We start from the raw sequence: 21977 nt of genomic DNA on the forward strand, positions 1-21977 counted from the left end.
ACGAACAAGTCATTGGGTTTGGGAGACTGGCGCGATCTTCAGCTCCTGAAGTCAGGGGATGGAAACCACTAATCACCTGGCTGGCTCTGCCTTGCATCCAGACTTAGGTGATTTCCAAAGGCCACCTCATTGGCATAAAAAAGGCACCTTTATTGGTCTCATCAAGTAAGAAACTCTAAGGGTTTTAGTAGCTCTTTGCCAGGAATGGGGTAGAAGACCAAATATGCATTTTTTTTAATACACCACAATATCACATATATGCTCTAGAAGAGACAGTATGAGTATTTTCTGGGGGGAAAAAAGAGAGAGAGAGATCATTAAGGGTCAAAGTTTGGCAAAAAAAAAAAATGAGAAAAGAAAAGAATGAATGAACAAGTTAAAGAATACATTACTCATTACTTTTTAAAAAGATTTTATTTATTTATTTATTTTTAAAGAGAGGGGAGGAGAAGGAGAAAAAGAAGGAGAGGAACATTAATGTGTGGTTGCCTCTTGTGCACCCCTTACTAGGGACCTGGCCCACAGCCCCGGCATGTGCCCTGACTGGGAATTGAACCAGTGACCCTTTGGTTTGCAGGCCAGTACTCAATCCACTGAGCCACACCAGCCAGGCCATTGGTCATTATTAAAATTTATTGGGTTTTTTTTTTAAGTAATGCAGGATTTAAGAAAAAGCAAGAAAGAATTTCTGTCAAATTTAGCAATTGTGTTGGCCTACAATGTTTTCAGAGTAAAATTTCCTGAAATAGATTCAAAATTTTGTTTAATTTCCTCATACTGTTAGGGTAAGTAGCTAGATACTAATGAAGTAAGAGAGCAAAGGGAATTCGATGCTAAGAAGTCTAATCACCTGGGGAGCTGAATCCGACACTGAGCCTCCTTCACTAGCAAGTTGCAGAATTCACAGGATCCCCAGGGGACTGTTGCATTGGAACCTAATCCCCCAAACGGGCAGGAAGGATCATTACCAGATTAGCCAGGATTACGGAGAGAAAGGTAAACAGCAGGAAAAATTCTGCTAGGCATATGTACAAGAGCACCTGATAAGGCGCAGGGGAAGATGCTTCTACTGTGAGGCATGTGCAGGAAGAGCCAAGAGGGCAACCATAATGGGGAAGAGTCCAGCCTGGGAAAAGACTCAGACTGGGTAAGGGACACAGAATCCCAGTAGATCTAGGAAATGGATTGGTTAGGGGGAGGATCCAGTACCAGCTCATGAAAGATTACAAAATCAATTTGTTAGTTTTGAAGAAGAGCCTAGTCCTTCCCAAGCCTGAGATAATATAATCAGCCCTTAACAGAGGGACTTGCTCTCTTTCTCTCTTGCTCTCTCACTCTGTAAGCAAGTGCTGGCTTCCTTTGTTCGCGTGTTTCTCTCTAGAGCAGTCCGTGGCTCTATCAGCTGCCTGGGGTCCGGCAGGCTGTACTCCAAGCGCGAGCCTGGGCACAGCAGCAGCCAGAATGCAGCCGGGAGCATAGACTAAGTGGCCAGATGGGGGCAGGAACTGAACCGAACTGAATCAATAACACAGAATTTATGGACACTGTCCTTCGTTCTGGGCTTTCACAGCAGGATGGAGCTGGATCCGGGGGAGTCCTTTGCATTTGCTCCAGCTTCTTCAATAACCTTACCACAACTTCACACCCCTGCCTACAGAAGTCTCCCCAAATGCTTTCCTGGCTATTCCATTGGTGTAATCCCATTTCCACCACCAAAAATACATTTGATATCTTCATAAGTCAATCAATATAAGTGAAACTGACCACTGAAAGAAATCAATGTTTTGCTAGCCCAAAACAGTGCCTTTTGGGACATTGATTTTAAGCTGTTTTTTAAGAAACAAAAGATTCAGAAAAAACCATTGGCCCTCCCCCTTTCCTGCCTAAGAGATTAAGATGGAAAGGCCTGCCCAGGATGGAAATCTTAGGAAGTCTCCAGGAAAGGACCTAAATCCACCAGTGTCCCACTGTTTTGGGTTGTCTAGGAAGAATTTGTTTGCCCTGTGTCTTTCTTCCTCAACTACCTATAAATTGCCTATCTCCTTCAAAATCTCAGACCCCTGCCTCCTTTCTCCTTTGTCCATAAATGGTACGTAAACTCATCTGCCTAGTATGTTCTGGGTGTCATATCTTATGACACCCCTGGCAGGGATATCAACAATAAACTTTGCACGTTTTCCTCCTGTGAACCTGTCTGTGATACTTTGACTATTAGCCCAGCTAGAACTTACAAGGTGGAAGAAAAAGTACTTTTTGGCCCTTACATCACTATAATAGAGATTTGATACCTGTACAATCTTGCTTTGCTTTGTTCTTTCATTTCCTAATTGAGCCCTTACAACCTATTCATTGACCTACATCCATTAACTCCTTCAAGACCAAGCTTAAAATGCTTCTCCAGCCATAATCATTCCCTAACTATTAAAACCAGGACCTTTAGTCTTCCCCATCTCTATACTTGCCTGATAATCTATCTCTAATCCTTTTCCTCTGTCATCTTCTCTCTTGGTTTCCTTCTTAGCCCCATCAATATTTAGCCAAAAATAAAGATAACTAAACACTAACAAATGAAAAAGAAATAACTACATATTACATTTGTTTATTCCTGTTTTTCTGCTATAAACTTCTCAAAATATATAAGCTTCTTCCTCTATTCCCTTACCAGCCACAGAATGCTAAAGCAACTCCTTTGTTTACGGAGAGTTTTCTCCAAGTGTACAACAAATTCAAAGTCCAGGCATTTGATCTTCATTTTTTTCACACAAATCCAGGGGTGACACTGCAATGCTTCACATGCGGGAAACATACAGTTAAATGGGTTAACTGAGATATTAAGAAAAGGAGCAAAATTTGATTAAGAAATAAACGTAGGGCAAGTTCAAAATACAAGGCAGCTCTCCAGCACTTTCTATCTCATCCATTCTCGAGGCAAACGGAGTTAGTTAGAGGTAGATACTCTACCTACTGGTAAATAGTCTGCTTTAGAAATTTACACCTGTATGCTGTGTTTCCTATCAACATTATAGAGAGCATCAGGAAAAAAAAAGAAGAAAAATGAATCAATTAACAAACCTTTATTCTCATCTACAGAGGAAGACCATTTCCTAGTATGTTATTTAGGTTCATTAACATTCATATTGTATTTTGCAAACACAAAGAATTATGCTCTCTGTGGTAAGGAAAAGTGCATCTAATTCTAACTATGCATTCTCTCACAAATTAGATGTTTCGGGGTCTTAAAGGCTGATTAAGCTGAACCAGGTAATAAATGAAGTGAATAAAGGATTTTCTGTGGGTCACAATGAAGAAAATCTTTATCACATATAAAAATATGTAAAGATATGACAAGCAAGAAATAATTAGTTTTACCAAAATCTTTTAATCATGGAATATGATGAGAATGTAATAGCCCACATGAGGCCCTAGAATTATAAAATATTCTTCTATACAGTAAATGTACTTTTTTTCTTCTTCTATTTAAAGAAGGGTATTTAGAAGAATAAATTAAAAATGACAAAACCCTACTGAAATAAATAAAGCAAAGGAATATGAAAGGTATTAACAGAGAAGCAGAGAAAAGGAGACAAGAGACTAGATATTTCAATGAATTTTTGCAAGGAAGAAAGTAACTAGAGGGATAAGAAATACGTAGACAGGAAAACTGCAATCTGATATAGTGAAAGAAGAACCTAAAGAGAGCTGGTCGATTTGCATCCCAGAATGCCCAGGAGTCTCAGCATCTGGAGGCTCCTAGTACAATGGAAGATGGTGAGACACGGTGCAGTGTTCCACCAGGTGACTGCAGGCTCTGGAGCAGAGACTTTTCCCTACCCTGCACAGACAAACGGGTATCCGTCTAAAACAACAGCTTCCACTTCTCAAACAGGAGATCATAGGTTCATTTTCTGAAAACCCCTGAAGTGAGCAGGTTCCAAATCCAGAGACAATGAGTACAGCAGATGGCAGAGATGAATCAACTGTTATGCTGAGACATGGGACACTCATCCACTTTCCTTGCCCTTATCCATGGATGCCATTAGCCAAATATACAGCCCGTCACTCCATAACCCTCTGCCCATGCCTTGTAGGAAACTGAAAGATCCATCTGGAAAAAATAAATGAGCCCAGAAAGAAACCTTCACTTACTACCATCAATCTAAAGCCTGGCTCATTTTCTGACTACCTAACACTGAAACTCACCAGGAACAAAGCCCTGTCCACATGCACAGAATGTTCAATTGCCTTTTCTCCATCATTCTAAAATATAACTGTCTAACATTGGATTACAGGCATTTGAAGAAAGCTTGCAACATGAAAGACAGAGACTAAAAGAAACACAGGCAAAGAATATCTAAATAAAACAGAATACAGGGTATGGAAGTAGGGGAAAAAACTTGAAAAAACAAGAAAACATCTATAATTAGTATTCCCAAAGAGTTATCTTCTCATAAAATTTATATTCTCATAAAAGTTATCTTGGGCATGTAACAAGGGCAGAATCTATGAAAAAGGGAGAGAACAAAAAGCATTTCATTAGAAATTTTAAAAATATTATTACTGAAATAAAAGCAGTTGGAAGATAAAGTAACTTCTCAAAGTGGAAAAGAAGGGACCTGGCTGGTGTGGCTCAGTGAATTGAGCGCCAGCCTGCAAACCAAAGGGTTGTCAGTTCAATTCCCAGTCAGAGCACGTGCCTGGGTTGCAGGCCAGGTCCCCATTAGGGGGCACACAAGAGGCAACCATGCATTGTTGTTTTTCTCCCTCTCTGCAAAATAAATAAATAAAATATAAAAAAAGAAAAGAAGGGAAAAACAATGGGCAACTTGAGGAGAGAAAATAAAAAAATCTAGGGGATCCAATATCCACTTATTAGAAATTCCTGAAACAGTGCAAGAAGAATGTAGAGAGAAGAAAACAGGCAAAAAACAAACAAACAAACAAACAAACCCAAGAAACTTTTCCAGAAATGAAGAATAGAGTGTTTATAAGTTAGCATTCTTAAGCAATACTTAAATATTAATTATTCAATATGCCACATTCCTGCCCAAAACTCTCTCAATAGCATATTTCTGCCTAGCAATCTCATTCCAGCTCTTAATACTTTAATTTATTTAACCAATCTGATCTTTGCTCTCTAAAACCCAAACTCTTTCCACAAATGATCTCCTTTCTATTCTCCAGGAAGGTAGCTTTAATACTTTGTTTTGAAGCACCTTGAAAAATGTGGATGATGGTGTCCATACAAAAAAAAAAAAGTAAATTAATTATGGCATATCAGTAATCAACCAATAAATGCATAAATAAATGGAACAACAAATCCATGTCTCTCTCTCCCCCCTTTCTCCTTCCCCCCTCCCTTCCTTTCGCTCTCTAAAATCAATAAATAAAATAAAAACAAACCTTTAAAGAATAAAAGAGGGCAGCTTTCTACAAGCTAGGAAAAGAGCTCCCACCAGAACCAGACTATGGTGGCTGATTTCAGATTTCCAGTCTACAGAACTGTGGAAACAATAAATTTCTATTGTTTAAGCCATCCAGTGTATGATATTTTTTATGGTAGCTCAAGCAAACTAATACATGACCCTTTGAAAATGTTGAATGTCCGGTATCAAGAAAACTCTGTTCTAGTTCATTTTGTTACTACTTGGCAAGACAAAGTTAAAGCACCCAAACCTCCTGGGCTATATTTTACCCGTTAGGACAGACCCCATTCTTAGCCAGCTCTCTGCCTCAGAAAGCTGACCTATGTGGACCATATTCCCCAGAACTCTGGCTTCTCATTGAGATTGAACAAACCTGAGAGAGAGTGAGCAGAGTGCCAGAGATTAGAGTATTCGTTTCTTTTATTCCTCTGGCTCCTTCCCAGCAAAGTAACCATGAATTAACTGTGTCTCTCACCAAAGCTCAAAGCTCCTCTCAAGATGGCTGACTCTCCCTCTGGGTTCTAGCAAAGGATCCCTTGCTCCTGTTGCCTAGGCAAGGCAACAATTTGGGAGCTACTAACCCCCCTTGCCCAAGCCCCCTTTGAACTTTCTCGTGGATCACTGAGTGCTCAACTTTGAACACAGCCTTTTGGAAAAACAAAGCAAAACAAAAAACAAACCGATTCAAACTGTCCTTTCTTCAGTGTGCCATTTGCTTCCCGCCGTGACTTCAATCAATACACACGCTTTTATTCGTGCAGTGCCCTCGGGTTAAAATCTCCTTCCCTTCAACCTCTCTGGTCAACTTCTCAGTGTGTCCCCAAGCACGCTTAAATGTCGCTGCCCCTCTGTTACTTCCCATTGCCATCACAAAATGAATAAACTGTTAGTCATGTTTCAATCCAACAGTACTTTATTTTAAAAAACACGTATATCCACCTACATAAATATTACAATTTAGTTCAAGATCATACATCAAGGACAACACCTGACATAAAACACACTCAATAATTATGTCAAATTACTATGAAGCAACTTCAGAAGTGTTTTGGGTTTTTTTAATATATGTTATTTAAGGTGTATATTTTTAAGCAGTGAACAAGAAATGAGTTCACATAAATTAGTTTGGCTGTGCATCTAGAACAAAAAGTGTTAAATACTGACTAATACATGCCTCATTACCCTTCAGAAATATAGTCCTCTATTCTTTCTTTATATCTTTAAAGCTTTGAGTGTTTAATTTATCTTATAATATTACTTTATTTTAAAAATATTTTCTGATTGGTAAGCTCACTTAAACACATAAAAAAGAGACATTTAGATGACCATAGAAGCAGTCAGTCATTATCTTTCAAAGTATTCAATTGAGAAAACCAGTTGTTTTGCAGAGAAACCTAAGCTATTATTTTAATGATGTTAACAGGTCTTTATTTTTGTTTTTTTTGTTTTTGTGTTTGTTTTTTATTTTATTAATGGTTACCAGATAATTCATATGAGAAACATCCTTAAGTGAATTATAAAGGTCAATCCCTAGTGGACTGCAATAAATCGTCAAGTTCAATTTAAAATAAGATTTTTAATTATAAGATAGCCTACCTGGGGACAACTTCATATTGAAAAGGCAAAAACCTCAAGCTAGTAGAATTTTATAAAGAATTTAACCTCTACCCCAAAGAAAATATGATGCATCATTTCCCATAAATGAAAAATATTACCTTATTAACATTATAATAGCATCTAAATGTTTCATCAACATTTGAAACATCTAAATGCTACAAATAATATTTTGGGCCTAAATTTCCAATTAATTATTTTCACTGAAATTTCTAGAGAATAATAATGAAGAAAAATTATACAACAGTTCTTCATACTTGTTTAACATTCATTAGTCATTAAACAGATTTTTAAAGTCAAGAGAAAATTTAAAAGCCACATTTATTATCATATTATTTCGTTTCATAAAGTAAAACTTTTGACATAGTTTATAGCATAGTATAGGAAGCATATTAGTCTGAGCTGCAAACAAAATAGCACAAACTGGGTGCCTATGAGAACAGAAACTGATTTGTCAGAGTTCTGGGGAACAGAAGTCTGAGGCTGGGGAGCCAGTATGGTTGGGTTTGGGCCCTCTCCTGGCTCACGGACTTCTTACTGGACCTGCACAGGGTGGAAAGGGTTACGATCTCTCTGAAGCCTCTTTTGTGAGGTACTGAAAACCCATTCACAAGGGCTTCATCCTTAGGATCCCAGCTACTAGTACTATCACATTAGGCTTTGGGATTTGAACAACAACAACAACAACAACAACAACAACAAAAACCTGGGAAAGAGGGACACAAACATTCAGACCATAGCAGAAAATACAAAAGACCTGCAGTCAGATGGGAGAGGCAAACGCCTACCAGTATTCCCAGTGCACTCATATATCAATAATCATTCCTTCCTATTAATTATTATTCCTCATGTATAAAAAGATAACAGAATTAATTCAGCCACTATTTAATGCAAAAAGTAGTAATGGTGTCAGAGTTGGTTAAATTTTGTACTTTAAAGAAGGTGGAATAACATTCTCAGCACTTTAAAAAATTAGTTTAGTTCTTAAAAAAAAAAAAAAATGGCCCTAAGACCTAAAATGACAATGAGATCAGTAGTACTATAACAGTTACCTCGCCTCACAGTTTCCATAAAATCAGGCTTAATAAACCATAGAAAAAGCAAGCTACTTGGTTTATTCCTGAATAGATTGGCCTAAAAATGCTTTAACATTTAATAAATACTTCCTGTGTGCCTACTCTGTGCCAGGCACTGCTCTAAGAACTGAGAATATACAGTATTAGCAAACAAAACTACAAAGGCCCCTGCTCTTGTGGAGTCTATCCAGACTTGGAAAGGGGATTATTTATATTAAATTTAAATCCCTCTTACTGTAAACTGTAGCTACTTTTTCTCTTTTTCACTACAGATTAAAAAGAACCTCAGCTGCCATCCCATGTAAAATGTTTCTTTATTCTAGACAATATGCTCTTCTGGTAACTATATTATGTGTGGCAATATTTTAGTAATTTTCAGATACATTTATAATTTTATTATTTGGGAGGGAAAAAAGCCCCTCCAAAACAAACATGCAATCCATGTTGATTTTAAATATACTTTAATTAACTCTGAGTTAATGTTGTTAAATAAAAATACCCATTAAAATAATAATTCAGTCACAAGATTTATCATGATAAATGCTATGAATCCTATTAAATGTCTAAGGAAGGGAAAGAGAAACAAGGGACATGGAAATATTATAAATTATATGACCAAAATCAAGAAAATGTTAAAGGATTTTGATAGCTTGTTATATAATCAAACACCTCAAATCTGTAATACAGACTTTGGGACTCATCATCCCTTGAGCCTCCCTTGGGGAGACAAGAGAGGACTTGCAGGCTCTGCAAACCTCAAACACAGACCCTGTGGACAGCTAAGGCAGAGGGAGTGGGGGGGACGCTCAGCCTGCTGCTGACAGGCCAATCCCAGTGGCCTTCCCACAGAAGAAGAGGAGAAACAAGAACCTCAGTGTCAAAGACCAGAAAGGGGAGGACACAGAAAAAGCACGTCCCAAATGTACGCATTTCCAAAACCATATCACCTCCCACATTCATGTGCTCATCACAGAGTCAATTGTATCAAGCATTGCCTTACCAATAAAACGGCCATTGTCTCTGTGGCCGATTTAAAGAGTTTTTATTTTTCTATTAAACTTTCTGTTTTCTAAACTACGATTTTTACAATTACTCAGTAACTCTTTATATAAAATTTCCAAAGTTGATAATACAATTAAGTTTGGTATCTCTGCAAGGAAATAGTTCTAATCTAACACGTTCCAATTTGTGGATACCCTCTCCTAAATTTCCTCCATTTGAACATTTAAACTGTTTTGTCCACAATTATAATGCATCAATTTACATTCTCATATTTTAAATCATACTTTGCATACCAGATTAAAATAAATACATTCAAATAAAAACAGGAGGGGAAAAAGTACCTTTAATTTGGATCCATGAGGTATTAGGAGAGATTTATTCTGCTTTGGTGGTATATACAACTCCCATTTTCCATAATCCAGTTTCTTGTATGGGTATGAAAATGGATTCCAATCATCTACAAAATTAAAAAATAAGTTAATAACATGATTGAACTAATATTTAATGAACTTCAGGCAAAGCAAAATGTGCTTCCTACTTGTACTGAATCATACTGACTAAAAATTATTAAGTCTTATAAGTTGTTAATCAAAATACTCTACACCCATTCAGAAAAAGTAGGTCATTCTTATTTTATTTTTAAGACATGTATTTGAAAATTTGCCTTCTGCATCTTAATATTAAGAATTACGTTTTCAATTGTACTTTCAACTTTAATACTTCTATTAATAAACAGAAGGTAAAAGAAAATGGTAGGTATATTTTTAACAAACACCATGGAGATAACATGAAAAAGCAGAAATGTATTCTAAGCAGAGAGCTAAGATACATGTCATGGTAGGAAAAAAGATGAAAAATAATTAAAATTCTATTATATTTATCCAAATTCACAAGCAGGTGACAAAACTGAGTTAAAATCTAAAGAAATGCCTAAAGCAAGAAAGGTAGATGATAAACTACGGGGGGCAAAGGGAAGGTAGCTTGAAGATCTTGGAAGAAAGCCAAAAGGAGTAACAACAGACTTACGCACCAATGGAAAAATATAACAGCGGTGGCGTAAAAATCGGTGAGTAGAGGACACATATTTATTAATTGGTGCTGGTTAATACTTAGAGATGAACAAATGACTCTCTACCTAGTAACATGCAAAAGATTTAATGTAACATAAAAAATGCTTAAATATGGTAAGCTAAAGTATAAAATATAATACTTAAAAGAAAATATTGGGAAATATATTTGTAATCCTGGATTTAAGAGTGTTTTTTAAATAAGATTTTTAAAAACCCACAGAACATTAAGGAAAGGCTTAATGCATTTGACCACTATAATTATAAGCTTTACTTCATAGAGATGGATGAATATATAGGCAGAATCACAAGATAAGCTGCCATCTGGGAAAATAAATTTGTAATGAATAAACCAAGGAAGAGAAAGAATCCAAAATATACAAAGAACATCTATAAGTCAACGAGAAAACAAAACAATAGAAAAATGAGCAAAGCTATTCAGAGGAGCTTAAATGAATGGCCAATAAACATATGTAATGATTCTCAGGCTCAGTGGTAATTAAGGAAACACAAATTACAACAATGCGATGCCATTTCCCACCCATTGTATTAGCAAACTTAGAAGTTTGAAAATATCAAGTAGTCAGCAAGGATATAAAATAACATTGCAGCTGAGGGTAAAAACTGGTAAAGCAACTTGGCATCATGTAGCAAAGTGGAAGATACATTAATTCTAGGGCCCAACAAATCCTACTTCTAGGTAACAGCCAAGAGAAATTCTCACAAATGTATACAAGAAAGCATTCATAAGTGTACACTGAATAAATTTTATAATAACAAAAAAAACAGTAGGCTATCAAAATTTAAATCAGCCACAAAATGGGTAAAAACACTGCAAATAATTGAATAACAGGAAGCTATACAACAGTATAAACTGAATGGATTAGAAAACATATATAGCCCTGGCTGGTGTGGCTGTGGGTTGATCACCAGCCTGTGAACCAAAGGGTCGCCAGTTGGATTCCCAGTCATGACACATGCCTGGGTGGCAGTGCAGGTCCCCGGTAGGGGGTGCACGAGAGGCAACCACACATTGATGTTTCCCTCTCTTTTTCTCCCTCCCTTCCCCTCTGTCTAAAAATAAATAAAATCTTTTAAAAGAAATACATATCAATATATACAAATAACCAAAACATAAAAGTTAATTTTAAAGGATTATGGAAAAATACTATATAGAGATCAAGAAATATGCAATTTAGCATATATAACACTACAGATACATATGTATTTATAAAAATATTAAAAGAGAAATGAGAATGTTAAACATCAAATTCTATAGTGAGCTTTACAGAACAAAGGAAAGGGAACACAGTATGTTTCAATAGTATCTGTAACATTTTATTTCTTAAGGTAGATGACATACACAGACATACCTATTATATTTTTCCCAGTTCATTTATTTTTTTTTAATTTTTGGTGAAGTTATGAATTTTTAGTTTAATTTTATTGTATCTTTTTTCCATTACCATTTAGTTCCCTTGTGCTCCTCTCCCCTCAGCGATCTCTACACTATTGTCCATGATCATGACTCTTCCTTTTTGCTCAGTCCCTCCACTCCCTCACCGCCCCCTAACCTGAGCTGTCATCCTGCTCTCCACCTACAGGTCGGTCCCATTTGCCTTGTTAGTCCAGTTTGATCATTAGATTCCACATGTTAGTGAAATCACGTGGCATTTGTCTTCCTCTGACTGGCTTATTTCTCATAATATAATGCCCTCCAGGTTCATCCATACTGCCCCAAAGGGTATTTTTTATTTTATGTGGCAGAGTAGTATTGCATTGTGTAAATGTCTTATAATTGTTTTATCCACTCATCTACTGAGGGACACTTGGGCTGCTTCCACATCTTGGCAATTATAAATAATGCTGAAATGAACATAGGGGTGCTTATGTTCTTACAAATTAATGTTTTTGGTTCCTTTGTATATATTCCCAGAAGTGGGATCACTGGGTCAAAAGGCAGATTGATGTCTAATTTTTTGAGTTATCTCCACACCAGTTTCCACAGTGGCTGCAACAATCTGCATTCCCACTAACAGTGCAAAAAGTTCCCCTTTCTTGCCAGCACTTGGTGGCTGTTGGTTTTTTTATGATAGCCATTCTGACAGGTGTAAGATATCTCACTATGTTTTTAATTTGCATCTCTCTTATGATTGATTAGCGACCTTGAGAATCTTTTCATCTGTCTATTGGCCATCTGTATGTCCTCTTTGGAGAAGTGTCTATTCAAGTCCAAAGCCCATTTTTTAATTGGGTTGTTTTTCTGGTGTTGAGTTTTGTAAGTTCTCCATGAATTTTTGGATATCAACCCCTTATTAGATGTAGCAGCAAATATGTTCTCCCATCCTGTGGGTCATCTTTTTATCATGTTGATGATTTCCTTTACTGTGCAAAAACTTTTAGTTTGATGTAGTCCCAGTTTTTACTTTTTTCTTTTGTATCCCTCATCTGGGGAGATATATCCAATAAAATATTGCTATGGGCAATGTATGAGTTTTGCTGCCTATGTTTTCTTCTATAAATTTTATGGTTTGGGGGTCTAACAAGTCTTTGATCTATTTTGAATTTATAATTCTCTGTGGTGTAAGAAGGTGGTCTAGTTTCATTTTTCTGCATGTATCTATCCAATTTTTCCCCAAACCATTTATTGAATAAACTATCTTTAGCCCATTGTATGTGCTTTCTTCCATTGTTGAATAATAATTGACTATAAAGGGGTGGGTTTATTTCTAGGCCTTCTATTCTGTTCCATTGATCTATGTGTCTGTTTTTCTGCCAGTAGTTTATACGGTTTGGATTACTATGGCCTTATAATATAGTCTGATATTAGGCAGCAGGATTCCTCCAACTTTGTTCTTATTTCTCAGGATCACTGCTGCTATGCAGTACTTTTCATGGTTCCATATAAATTTTTGAAATATTTGTTCTAGTTCTGTAAAATTGATAAGAATTCTGTTGAATCTATTGACTGCTTTGGGTAGTATGAACATTTTAATAATGTTAATTTTTCCTATCCATGAAGGTATGTGCTCCCAATTATTTGTATCTTCTTCAATTTCGCTTTTCAGTGTCTTATAATTTTCTGCGACAGGTCTTTTACCTCCTTGGTAGGTTTATTCCTACATATTTTATTCCTTTTGTAGCAATTATGAATGGGATTATTTCTTAATTTTCCTTTCTGTTATTTCATTACTGGCATATAAAAATACAACTAATTTCTGGATATTAACTTTGTGTCCTGCTACTTTGCTCAATTCATTTATCAGTTCTAGTAGTTTCTTGATGGAACCTTTTGGGTTCCCTACATATAGTGTTATGTCATCGGCAAATAATAACAGTTTTACTTCTTCTTTTCCAATCTGGATGCCTTTTATTTCTTCTTCTTTTCTGATTGCTGTGGCTAGGACTTCCAGTACTGTGTTGATTAAGAGAGGTGAGAGTGGACATCCCTATCTTATTCCTGATCTTAAGGGGACATTTGCATTTTTACCTATTGAATAAGTTGCTGGCAGTGGGTTTATCATATCCGTATATATCTTTATCATATCTTTATTATATCATATCTCAATATCTTTATTATGTTTGGGTATGCTCCCTCTAATCACACTTTGCTGAGAGTTTTTATCATAAATGGATGCTGGATTTTATCAAATGCTTTTTCTGCATTTAATGTTAGTACCATGTGGTTTTTATCCTTCATTTTGTTTATGTGGTTTATCACCTTTATTGATTTGCAAATGTTGTACCAACCTTGTATTCCTGGAATAAATTCAACTCAATCACAGTGTATAATCTTTCTGTTGCATTTCTGTGTTCGGTTTGCTAATATTTTATAGAGGATTTTAGTGTCTGTTTTCATCAGGTATATTAGCCTATAATTTTCTTTCTTTGCAGTGTCTTTAACTGGTTATGGAATTGGGATAATGTTGGCCTCATAAAATATGTTTGGGAGCCTTTCCTCCTCTTCAGTTTTATGAAATACTTTGAGGTGAGTTGTTAGTCTTCTTGGAATGTTTGGTAAAATTCACCCTTTTCCTTATTTATTTATGCCTAATATACCTCATAGTTTTAAAATAAATTAAGTAGCCCTGTGATATTATTCACTGTAGTGGTATAACTTTAAATTCTTAATGGAACAGATAACAAAAATATCAGAAAGCCTGTTTCGTGCCATCATTTCCCCTCTAAACACCAACTCTTTCACATCACGGGCTCTAATGATCGCCACTCTCCACCAGTGTGAACACTGGGGCTGCAGATGGGGGTGAGAAACAACTTTAAATAAAGGTCCTTCTAAATATTTGTCTAGCCCTGACCATTGTGGCCCAGTTGGCTGGGTGACATTCCACAAAGCAAAAGGTCACCTGTTCGATTCCCAGTCAGGGCTCATGCCTGGGTTGGAGGCTCAGTCCCAGGATAGGGTATATATGAGAGGAAACCTATCAATGTTTCTCTCCTTCTCTTTCTCCTTCCCTTCTCCTTTCTCTAAAAGTAAATAAATAAAATCTTTAAATACTTCTCTGCATCCCATCACAAAGACAACCTGAAAATGTCTAAAGGCAATCTATCTTCTGGAGCAGCTCACCAGGCTGTGTGTTACCATACTCTCCTGCCCCTAAAACCTCAAATACATCTTAACTCTTCATTGTGTAACATTCCTTTGCCAAAGCAAAAAAATTAGGACATAATTAAAGAGAATGACATCTTTTACTATGAATATCTGAGTCCTGACACACTTTACAAATGTACTGAATTTCTTTTTAAGCTAATCACTTAAGACAACAAGACAAATAGCAGATCATTTCCTGGTTAGTTAGATATGAAAATAAAGGGTACAGTTCATTTGTTCATTCATTCACTCATTAAATATGTACTGAGTGCTTAACGTAGGCCCTTCTCCAAGCCAAACTCAAACTTCGTGTTCAGAAAAATAGTCATAGCTCAAAAAAGTTAAATTAAGGAACATTACATCAAATTAATAGTTAAATTTATAATACAGGATACACTAAAAATTCAATGGTAAATAAGATCTTACTTTGAAAGTGAAACTTCAATATATGTGAAGTTTATACATGTAGATTTATTTAAAAGCTGTTTTCAGCAATGTAAAAATAATTTTTTGAATGTCAGTTCAACTAGTTTTTCAGTTTGCAGTCACTTGAGTTTTTAAATCTATTTATACAAGTATTAGTATTTGTATAAAGAAAAATACATTTACTGAATCCATTTTATTTTTATAATATCTTATAAATCTAAATCTCCTAATGTGTATGTTGATTATTTATAATTCTACATTGTGGAAATTTTTTTTCTATCACCTTTAAGAGTTCATTTGACTATCATCTCTCCTCCTCATGGAAACTCAGCTGTTGACTTTCACTATGACTACATTTTTTCTTGCCAACGCCAACCTTAAAAAAAAATTTAGTGTATTTTCATATACAAGAGTATGTCCCAAAAGAAAATCCATTTTACCAACCATCTAGAGTAATATAGAATATGCTAAAGATTTCAAGTGGGAGAAAGAGAGGAAGGTTTTCAAGGCATATATGCATGAAACAAATTCAGATTGTTATACTAGACATTTCTCTCTCCATGTAAATCTCCCTTCAGCCATATCACCACCAAGGCCTTTCATCTTCTTGACTCTTTCTCCAGCCCTCTTCATCCCTAAATTTTCCTCACTCTCCTTCCTTTATTATTGTTACTTCTTTCCATTTGAAATGTGTACCTCAGCCCATTTCTACCATGCTGCTGGAATATGATTTTTCCAATAAAACCAGTTTCCCCCCAAAATGTTTTTTCCAAAATTGCTAATAAGAAGATGAGTTTTTCTCCATAGGAGAAAAGGCCCAGAAATAAAATTACCAGGAAAAAAAAAAGCATAGGATTTGGTCCCATTTTATAAAATCAACATTAAACAGTTAAGAAATAAGGATCTATATCATTAAAGTGTATCTAGGTATGATTTTAGGAGTGAATTGTGAAAGTAAATAAGCACCTAATTAAAAATAAACAAAAATTAAACAACAAAAGATTGGTATAAAAACTTAAGCTGAAGTTTTGTTTTTAAATAAAATTTGATTTAGGAAACACAGAAGGTAAATAACAGTTGAAAGAAAATTTTAAGAAAATTTATGTCCTACAAAATTCTAAATCAGTAAGTCAAGGAAATTCTGAAGTAGAAAATATCATGAATAATTCTTCAAGGTATATAATATTCACATAAAATTTAAAATTTAGGATGTGTGAATGAATATGTTGTAAAGCCCAGAAGATTACCATTGTGATAAAGATTACAGAACAGTTCTGAGATATTAAGAAATCTAAATGTATCAGTGTGAAGGAACAAAAACTGATAATTTGAACATGAAAAGAAAACACACAGGGATGAGAAAAAGTAGGTTTACAGTTGCATTTTGACATTCTTTTGAGTTAATAAAGCTACTGTAATAATCATAACCTGCATGTCTTTCTATATGAACAGCTGTAAATCTACATTTGCCCACTCCATATTAAGACTATTATTCAATATATTGTTATTAATGTCTATAGACAATACTTTCTAGAATATTCTCACCAAGAGATTATTTGGTTAAAATTCATGGGCCACTGATCAAAAAATGAATAAAAATATGAAGGCTTTTTACTTAAAAAGAAGTAATTAATTAAAGCTTTAAAATGTTAACATATTAATTTATCTTCCCATCTATGCCTCATTTCATATAACAGACATTTCTAAGTTCAAGAGTTAGGTACCCCTCAAAAACAATGTATGTTTATTATTCCAGCTTGAACTTTAAGAACCTATTTCCTGCTTATAAAAATTATTTGATTAGAACATTTTCTAAGACATTTGAGGTTTATGAAATTAGGATAACCTAACACATTTGTATGGCAAAAAATGTGTAGGCATTTTATTATGAACATTTTTAGCTTCATCATCATATTTGATAATGCAAAAGATTCTATTTAGCCATAGACTGAAAATCAGCAGTCAAAATTTAAGTCAAAATATGGAAAAGAAACAGTATATGATGCATAGTTTAGTATGGACTACAAACATACATTCAGCACAGGAGGTTAAATGCTAACTAAGGTCACTGCATCAGGCCCACAAACTGCATTTATCTGAAACCCAACAACCTTTCTTTTTCTAATGTAATAATCCTCACACAAAATTCTTAAATGTCAACTTCCTTCAAATATTCCCAAACTCTTTAACTTACCAAGGCATTGGGCTGGGCCTGCACTAATAAGCACTCAGTAAAGTTCTTCTCTTCATCAGCACTTAGCAATCTCATTCCTGTAGAGTTTTTAAGTTTAATATACATTTTCCATATACATGATTAAAATGGCTCCAACTTACTATGCAGAGCCTTACACCTTTGATTCATATACCAGTGTGCTGGAGAACATGGTTTACACTTGGGCCAATCCCTGCCTCTGGCAGGCCTCACCCAGCAGTGAGGTAAGATCCTTGGCGAATGCAGCAGGCAGGGCTAATAAGACCAGTCACTAGCACACACTGAAGATTCCAGTTACTTTCCATCTGAGGGGATGCCCCTCATGTCATAACATTGTTAAATACCTAGAATATCACCTTCTAAAGGCAAGTAAACACCCTTCCTGATCACACAATTTTTAATTATTTCAAGCTTCATATCATTCAGAGTTTATATAGATTTATAATGCAAAGTTGGCTTGTCAAGATGGAAGTTCGGGGTCTTCTCTCATCTCAAGAAACCATTTATTCTATTACCAAGGAGTCATGAGGTCTAGGATTAGAAAACTTCCTGTGGCATCGCCCTTACCCAGAAGTATATGAGGACCACACAGCATTTGGGGGTATGAGACAGTAATCCTTCTGAATACAGTATACACCCCAGTGTTTTTTCCCCTCCCAATAAATCTTCTCCTCAGTGGAGTACTTGTACTTGAGAATCACCCTTCCTTAACTTCTAATGGCAGCTGGTACACTGGAAATGATCGTTAAGACCACCAGCATTATTTCTTAGGGAAAACCACTTCCAACGTACATTAGTTTAGGTTGGCCGTGCTTTTCAGGAAAAATCTATAGTACATCAGAGTGCCACTAAGATGACAACCAAGGGATACTAATATCTCGTTATGTTAAACAACAACAGTGCTCAGTCTTGTGGTATGCAGCTTTCTGGGGATTAAGGGACAAATCAACTAATGTAGAGCACTTACTAAAATGTTCTTGAAGCTATGCATAAAAGAAAAGGGCTCCGTGGTCCAAAAAGTGTGGCAACTATAACTGTAATTAACCATGTTTATTATAGGATTGGTATTTATATACGATACTTTTATGAAAAAATGAAATAATGAATTAATATATGCAGTTGCTTGTGTTTCAAAAAGCATGAAAATACAGCCAAGAATGAAAAAAAAAAATAGTATGTACACAGGGAGAAACAATACAGGTTTGTAATTCTGTAGGATTATAACTTGTTTTATTTCATCATAGAACCAGGTAAACTTCATAATATAAAATTTAATAAGTCAAAAGGGGCAAAAATAATTTAAAAATTCCTTTAAGACAAAAACAAATTGAAATGAACTTATGCAATGGTATCTGCAGGCGGGGCCTTTGGGTGTAATTAGATAATGAGGGCAGAACCCTCGTGAACGGCACTAGTGCTCTGGTAAGAGAGACCCCGAAGAAATGCCTGCTCCCTTCCACCAGGGGGGGACTCGGAGAAAAGACTGCCATCTGTGAACCAGGGAGAGGGTTCTCATCAGACACCAGATCTGCTGGCACCTAGATTTTAGACTTCTCAGCCTCTAGAGCTGTGAGAAATATACTTCTGTTGTTTATAAGCCACCCAGTGCACAGTATTCTGTTGTAGCAGCCCAAACAGACAAAAACAAAGCTTTTCTCTATTTGACCATATACTAAGATATTTCCACAATAAAAATTCAAAAGCTGTTATGAGTTTCTGTGCACAAACACTTGTGTAAATCTCTGGACTTGTTATCATTTTTTTAAAGTGATCTTATCAGGTAAAGAATGTAAGATTTTAATTAACTTATGGTTCTAAATAACGGTTAATAAACTACTCTTTGTATAGTCAGTTTGAGTCCATACCGCCACCAGCAGCATGTAAGAATGCTCAACTACCCATATCCTCATTAACACTGGGGATTATTATTTTAATAAGAAGCCATGCCTGCCTTGCTCAACCAGAGTTCACTAAGAGAATTATGAACAACAATAAAAAAAATGTGAAAAGAAAAAGAGAATTAAGTCCTAATACCTTAAGGATCCATGGTATACAATAAATCAACTTCTGTTCAGTGAATCTAGCATAGTACTCATATGTACAATACATGGGAGAATTAACAAAATACGCATTCAAATCACTTTCTGTGTTCTGTAGATCAGATGCAGAATGGCAGGAGAAAAGTTGTCTGCATTTTCCTAGAAGTAATAGATACCTTTTGATAGGCAGTGTTTTCATTTCTTTTCAAAACAGGTTATAATTTTAACTTTTCATTATTCTCTTTAATCCTATTTGTTATTTGAGAAAGATGTGGTGGTAGGTATTATATTTTCTTTTAAACTTTGTTCATTTATTTCTAGTTTTATTGAAATGTATTTAATAATATGGCATACTTTATGGCCTAATATAGTGGCAATCAACCCAGTTATTTACTTAACAATGTACTTATTTTTAACAATATAAACCTTTCAATTATTTCAAAATAGATTTCATGGAAAAATCCAGCACAGAAATGATATAAAACATGCAAAACAAGAGCTGCTTTCCTCAAGTTGCCCCTGCCCAGCTGGGCCCCCTCCTCACCTCTTACCTTCCATGTCAGAGCGCGTCACTCAAAAATCAGCTCTATGAAGTGCTGCAATACATGACCTATCTTTGTCTATAGTCCACAGATCCTTGAAAATATGTAATTTCATTTGTTTCAAATTCTCCATTCATTTTAAGTTTACTTGATCCATTACAGGAGTATACTAAATTCTATCACGACAATTGGATCTAAAAATTTATCCAATTTCTAACAATTTTTGCAATCTATACTTAGCCCCAAAATAAGCATTATTTGAGACCGAGGAGTAATAATACTTATCTTTGCTGTGACTTATATTATTGATCTCTATGAAATTTTACCTGAGTTTCTTGTTGGTCGGGATTTGACCATTCTTTTATTTTATAATTTTTCAGTTATTGGAAAGCAGAGGAAAATCAATGGATATAACTGAAAAGAGGTATATTATTTGCTTAGAAAGAACACAGAATATGATGTAATGGGATGGGGGGAAGAATGGGAGAAAGGTACTAATGCAATATGGTCAATAATCAGAGGAAGCAATGTATCCTGTGGGCCAGGGAATGGCCCTCAATTATGTTCTAACTGCAAGCACACTGAACTATAGCCCTTGATGTCAGCAAACATGCAGAGCTAAGTAGAGGGCTCTCTCAGAGTACAAACTCCAGTTCACTGTTATATGCTGCATAGCTATTGATTGCAATTTAATCCATTTATGACTTCCCCGGACCCTTCTCTACACCCTAAAACACAATCTTTAACCTTAAAATGTTCCACCTGTACCAGTCCCTGGTGTGGGGGCATGGGAGCTACCTACGGTAATCAGGAAAACAATTATATAGTCTCCCTCCTAACCTTATGGCCTCTTATGGAAGTAAAATAGTATTTTCTAACATGGCTAGCAGTGCAACAGAAGTAAACCCTGGACAACTGATTTTCAACAATGGTGACCAAGATCATGCAAATGGGGAAGAGATAATCTTTGTAATGATAAGTACTGAGACAACTGGATCTCCATATACAAAAGAATAAATGTGGACCCTTACCTCAGAATATATACAGATGCTTCTCAACTTACAATTGGGTTGCATCCTAATAAGTTCATTTTTTAAGTTGAAAATATTGCAGGTTAAAAATGCATTTAATACCCCTAACCTATTTGATCATCCTAGCTTAGCCTTGCTTACCTTAAACATGCTCAGAACAGATATATGAGCCTACAGCTGGACAAAATCATCTAACCCACAGCCATTTTATAATAATGTATTGAATGTATTGAATATCTTATGTAATTTATTGAATACAAAACACAATATTCAAAGAATGCGAGCAACACAGTACACTTACAGCAGCAACTGTCAACCCCCGTGTTGCTGGCTGACTGGCAGCTGTGGCTCACTGCTGCCAATGTCCAGGACCACAAGAGAGCATCTGACAGCAGTGCTGCTCGGGAGAAGATCAAAATTCAGAATTCGAAATTCAGTTTCTACTGAATGCATATTGCTTTCACACCTTCACAAAGTTGAAAAACCCTGAGTTGAACCAGCGGTGAGTCAGATACTGTCTGTAAAAATCTAACTCAAAATGGAATTAAAGATTTAATTGTAAGAACTAAAACTATAAAAGTCTTAGGAAAAAAAGGTTAAATCATTGTGACCTCATTTCTTAAATATGGCACCACAAGTAACAAAAGAAAGAGATACATTGAACTTCTTCAAAATTTTTTAACAAATTAGGCATCAAAGGACATTACCAAGACAGTCAAAAGACAATCCACAGAATGAGAGGAAATGTTTGAAATCCATTTATCTGATAGCAGACTTAAGTCTAGAATACATAAAAAACATTTATAAATCAATAATAAAAGACATCCAAATTTTTTAAATGAGTAAAGGATATGATCCACAAAGATGTAGAAATGGTCAATAATCACAAGAAAAGAAGCTCAACCTTATTAGTTATTAGAAAAATGCAAATCAAAA

At 35.5% G+C, this 21977-nt stretch overlaps 1 protein-coding gene across 1 annotated transcript in view; it reads right to left on the reverse strand.

Annotated features, from left to right (window-relative positions):
* Positions 1-21977, reverse strand: part of GBE1 (1,4-alpha-glucan branching enzyme 1) — a 260412-nt gene that overhangs the window by 164078 nt on the left and 74357 nt on the right. The window contains exon 3 of the mRNA XM_053918274.1: positions 9457-9572. Within this exon, the coding sequence (XP_053774249.1) occupies positions 9457-9572 (116 nt within the window). The remainder of the gene's footprint in view (positions 1-9456; positions 9573-21977) is intronic.

The sequence above is a fragment of the Desmodus rotundus genome, chromosome 2 (genome assembly GCF_022682495.2).
Source record: "Desmodus rotundus isolate HL8 chromosome 2, HLdesRot8A.1, whole genome shotgun sequence".
NCBI lineage: Eukaryota > Metazoa > Chordata > Mammalia > Chiroptera > Phyllostomidae > Desmodus > Desmodus rotundus.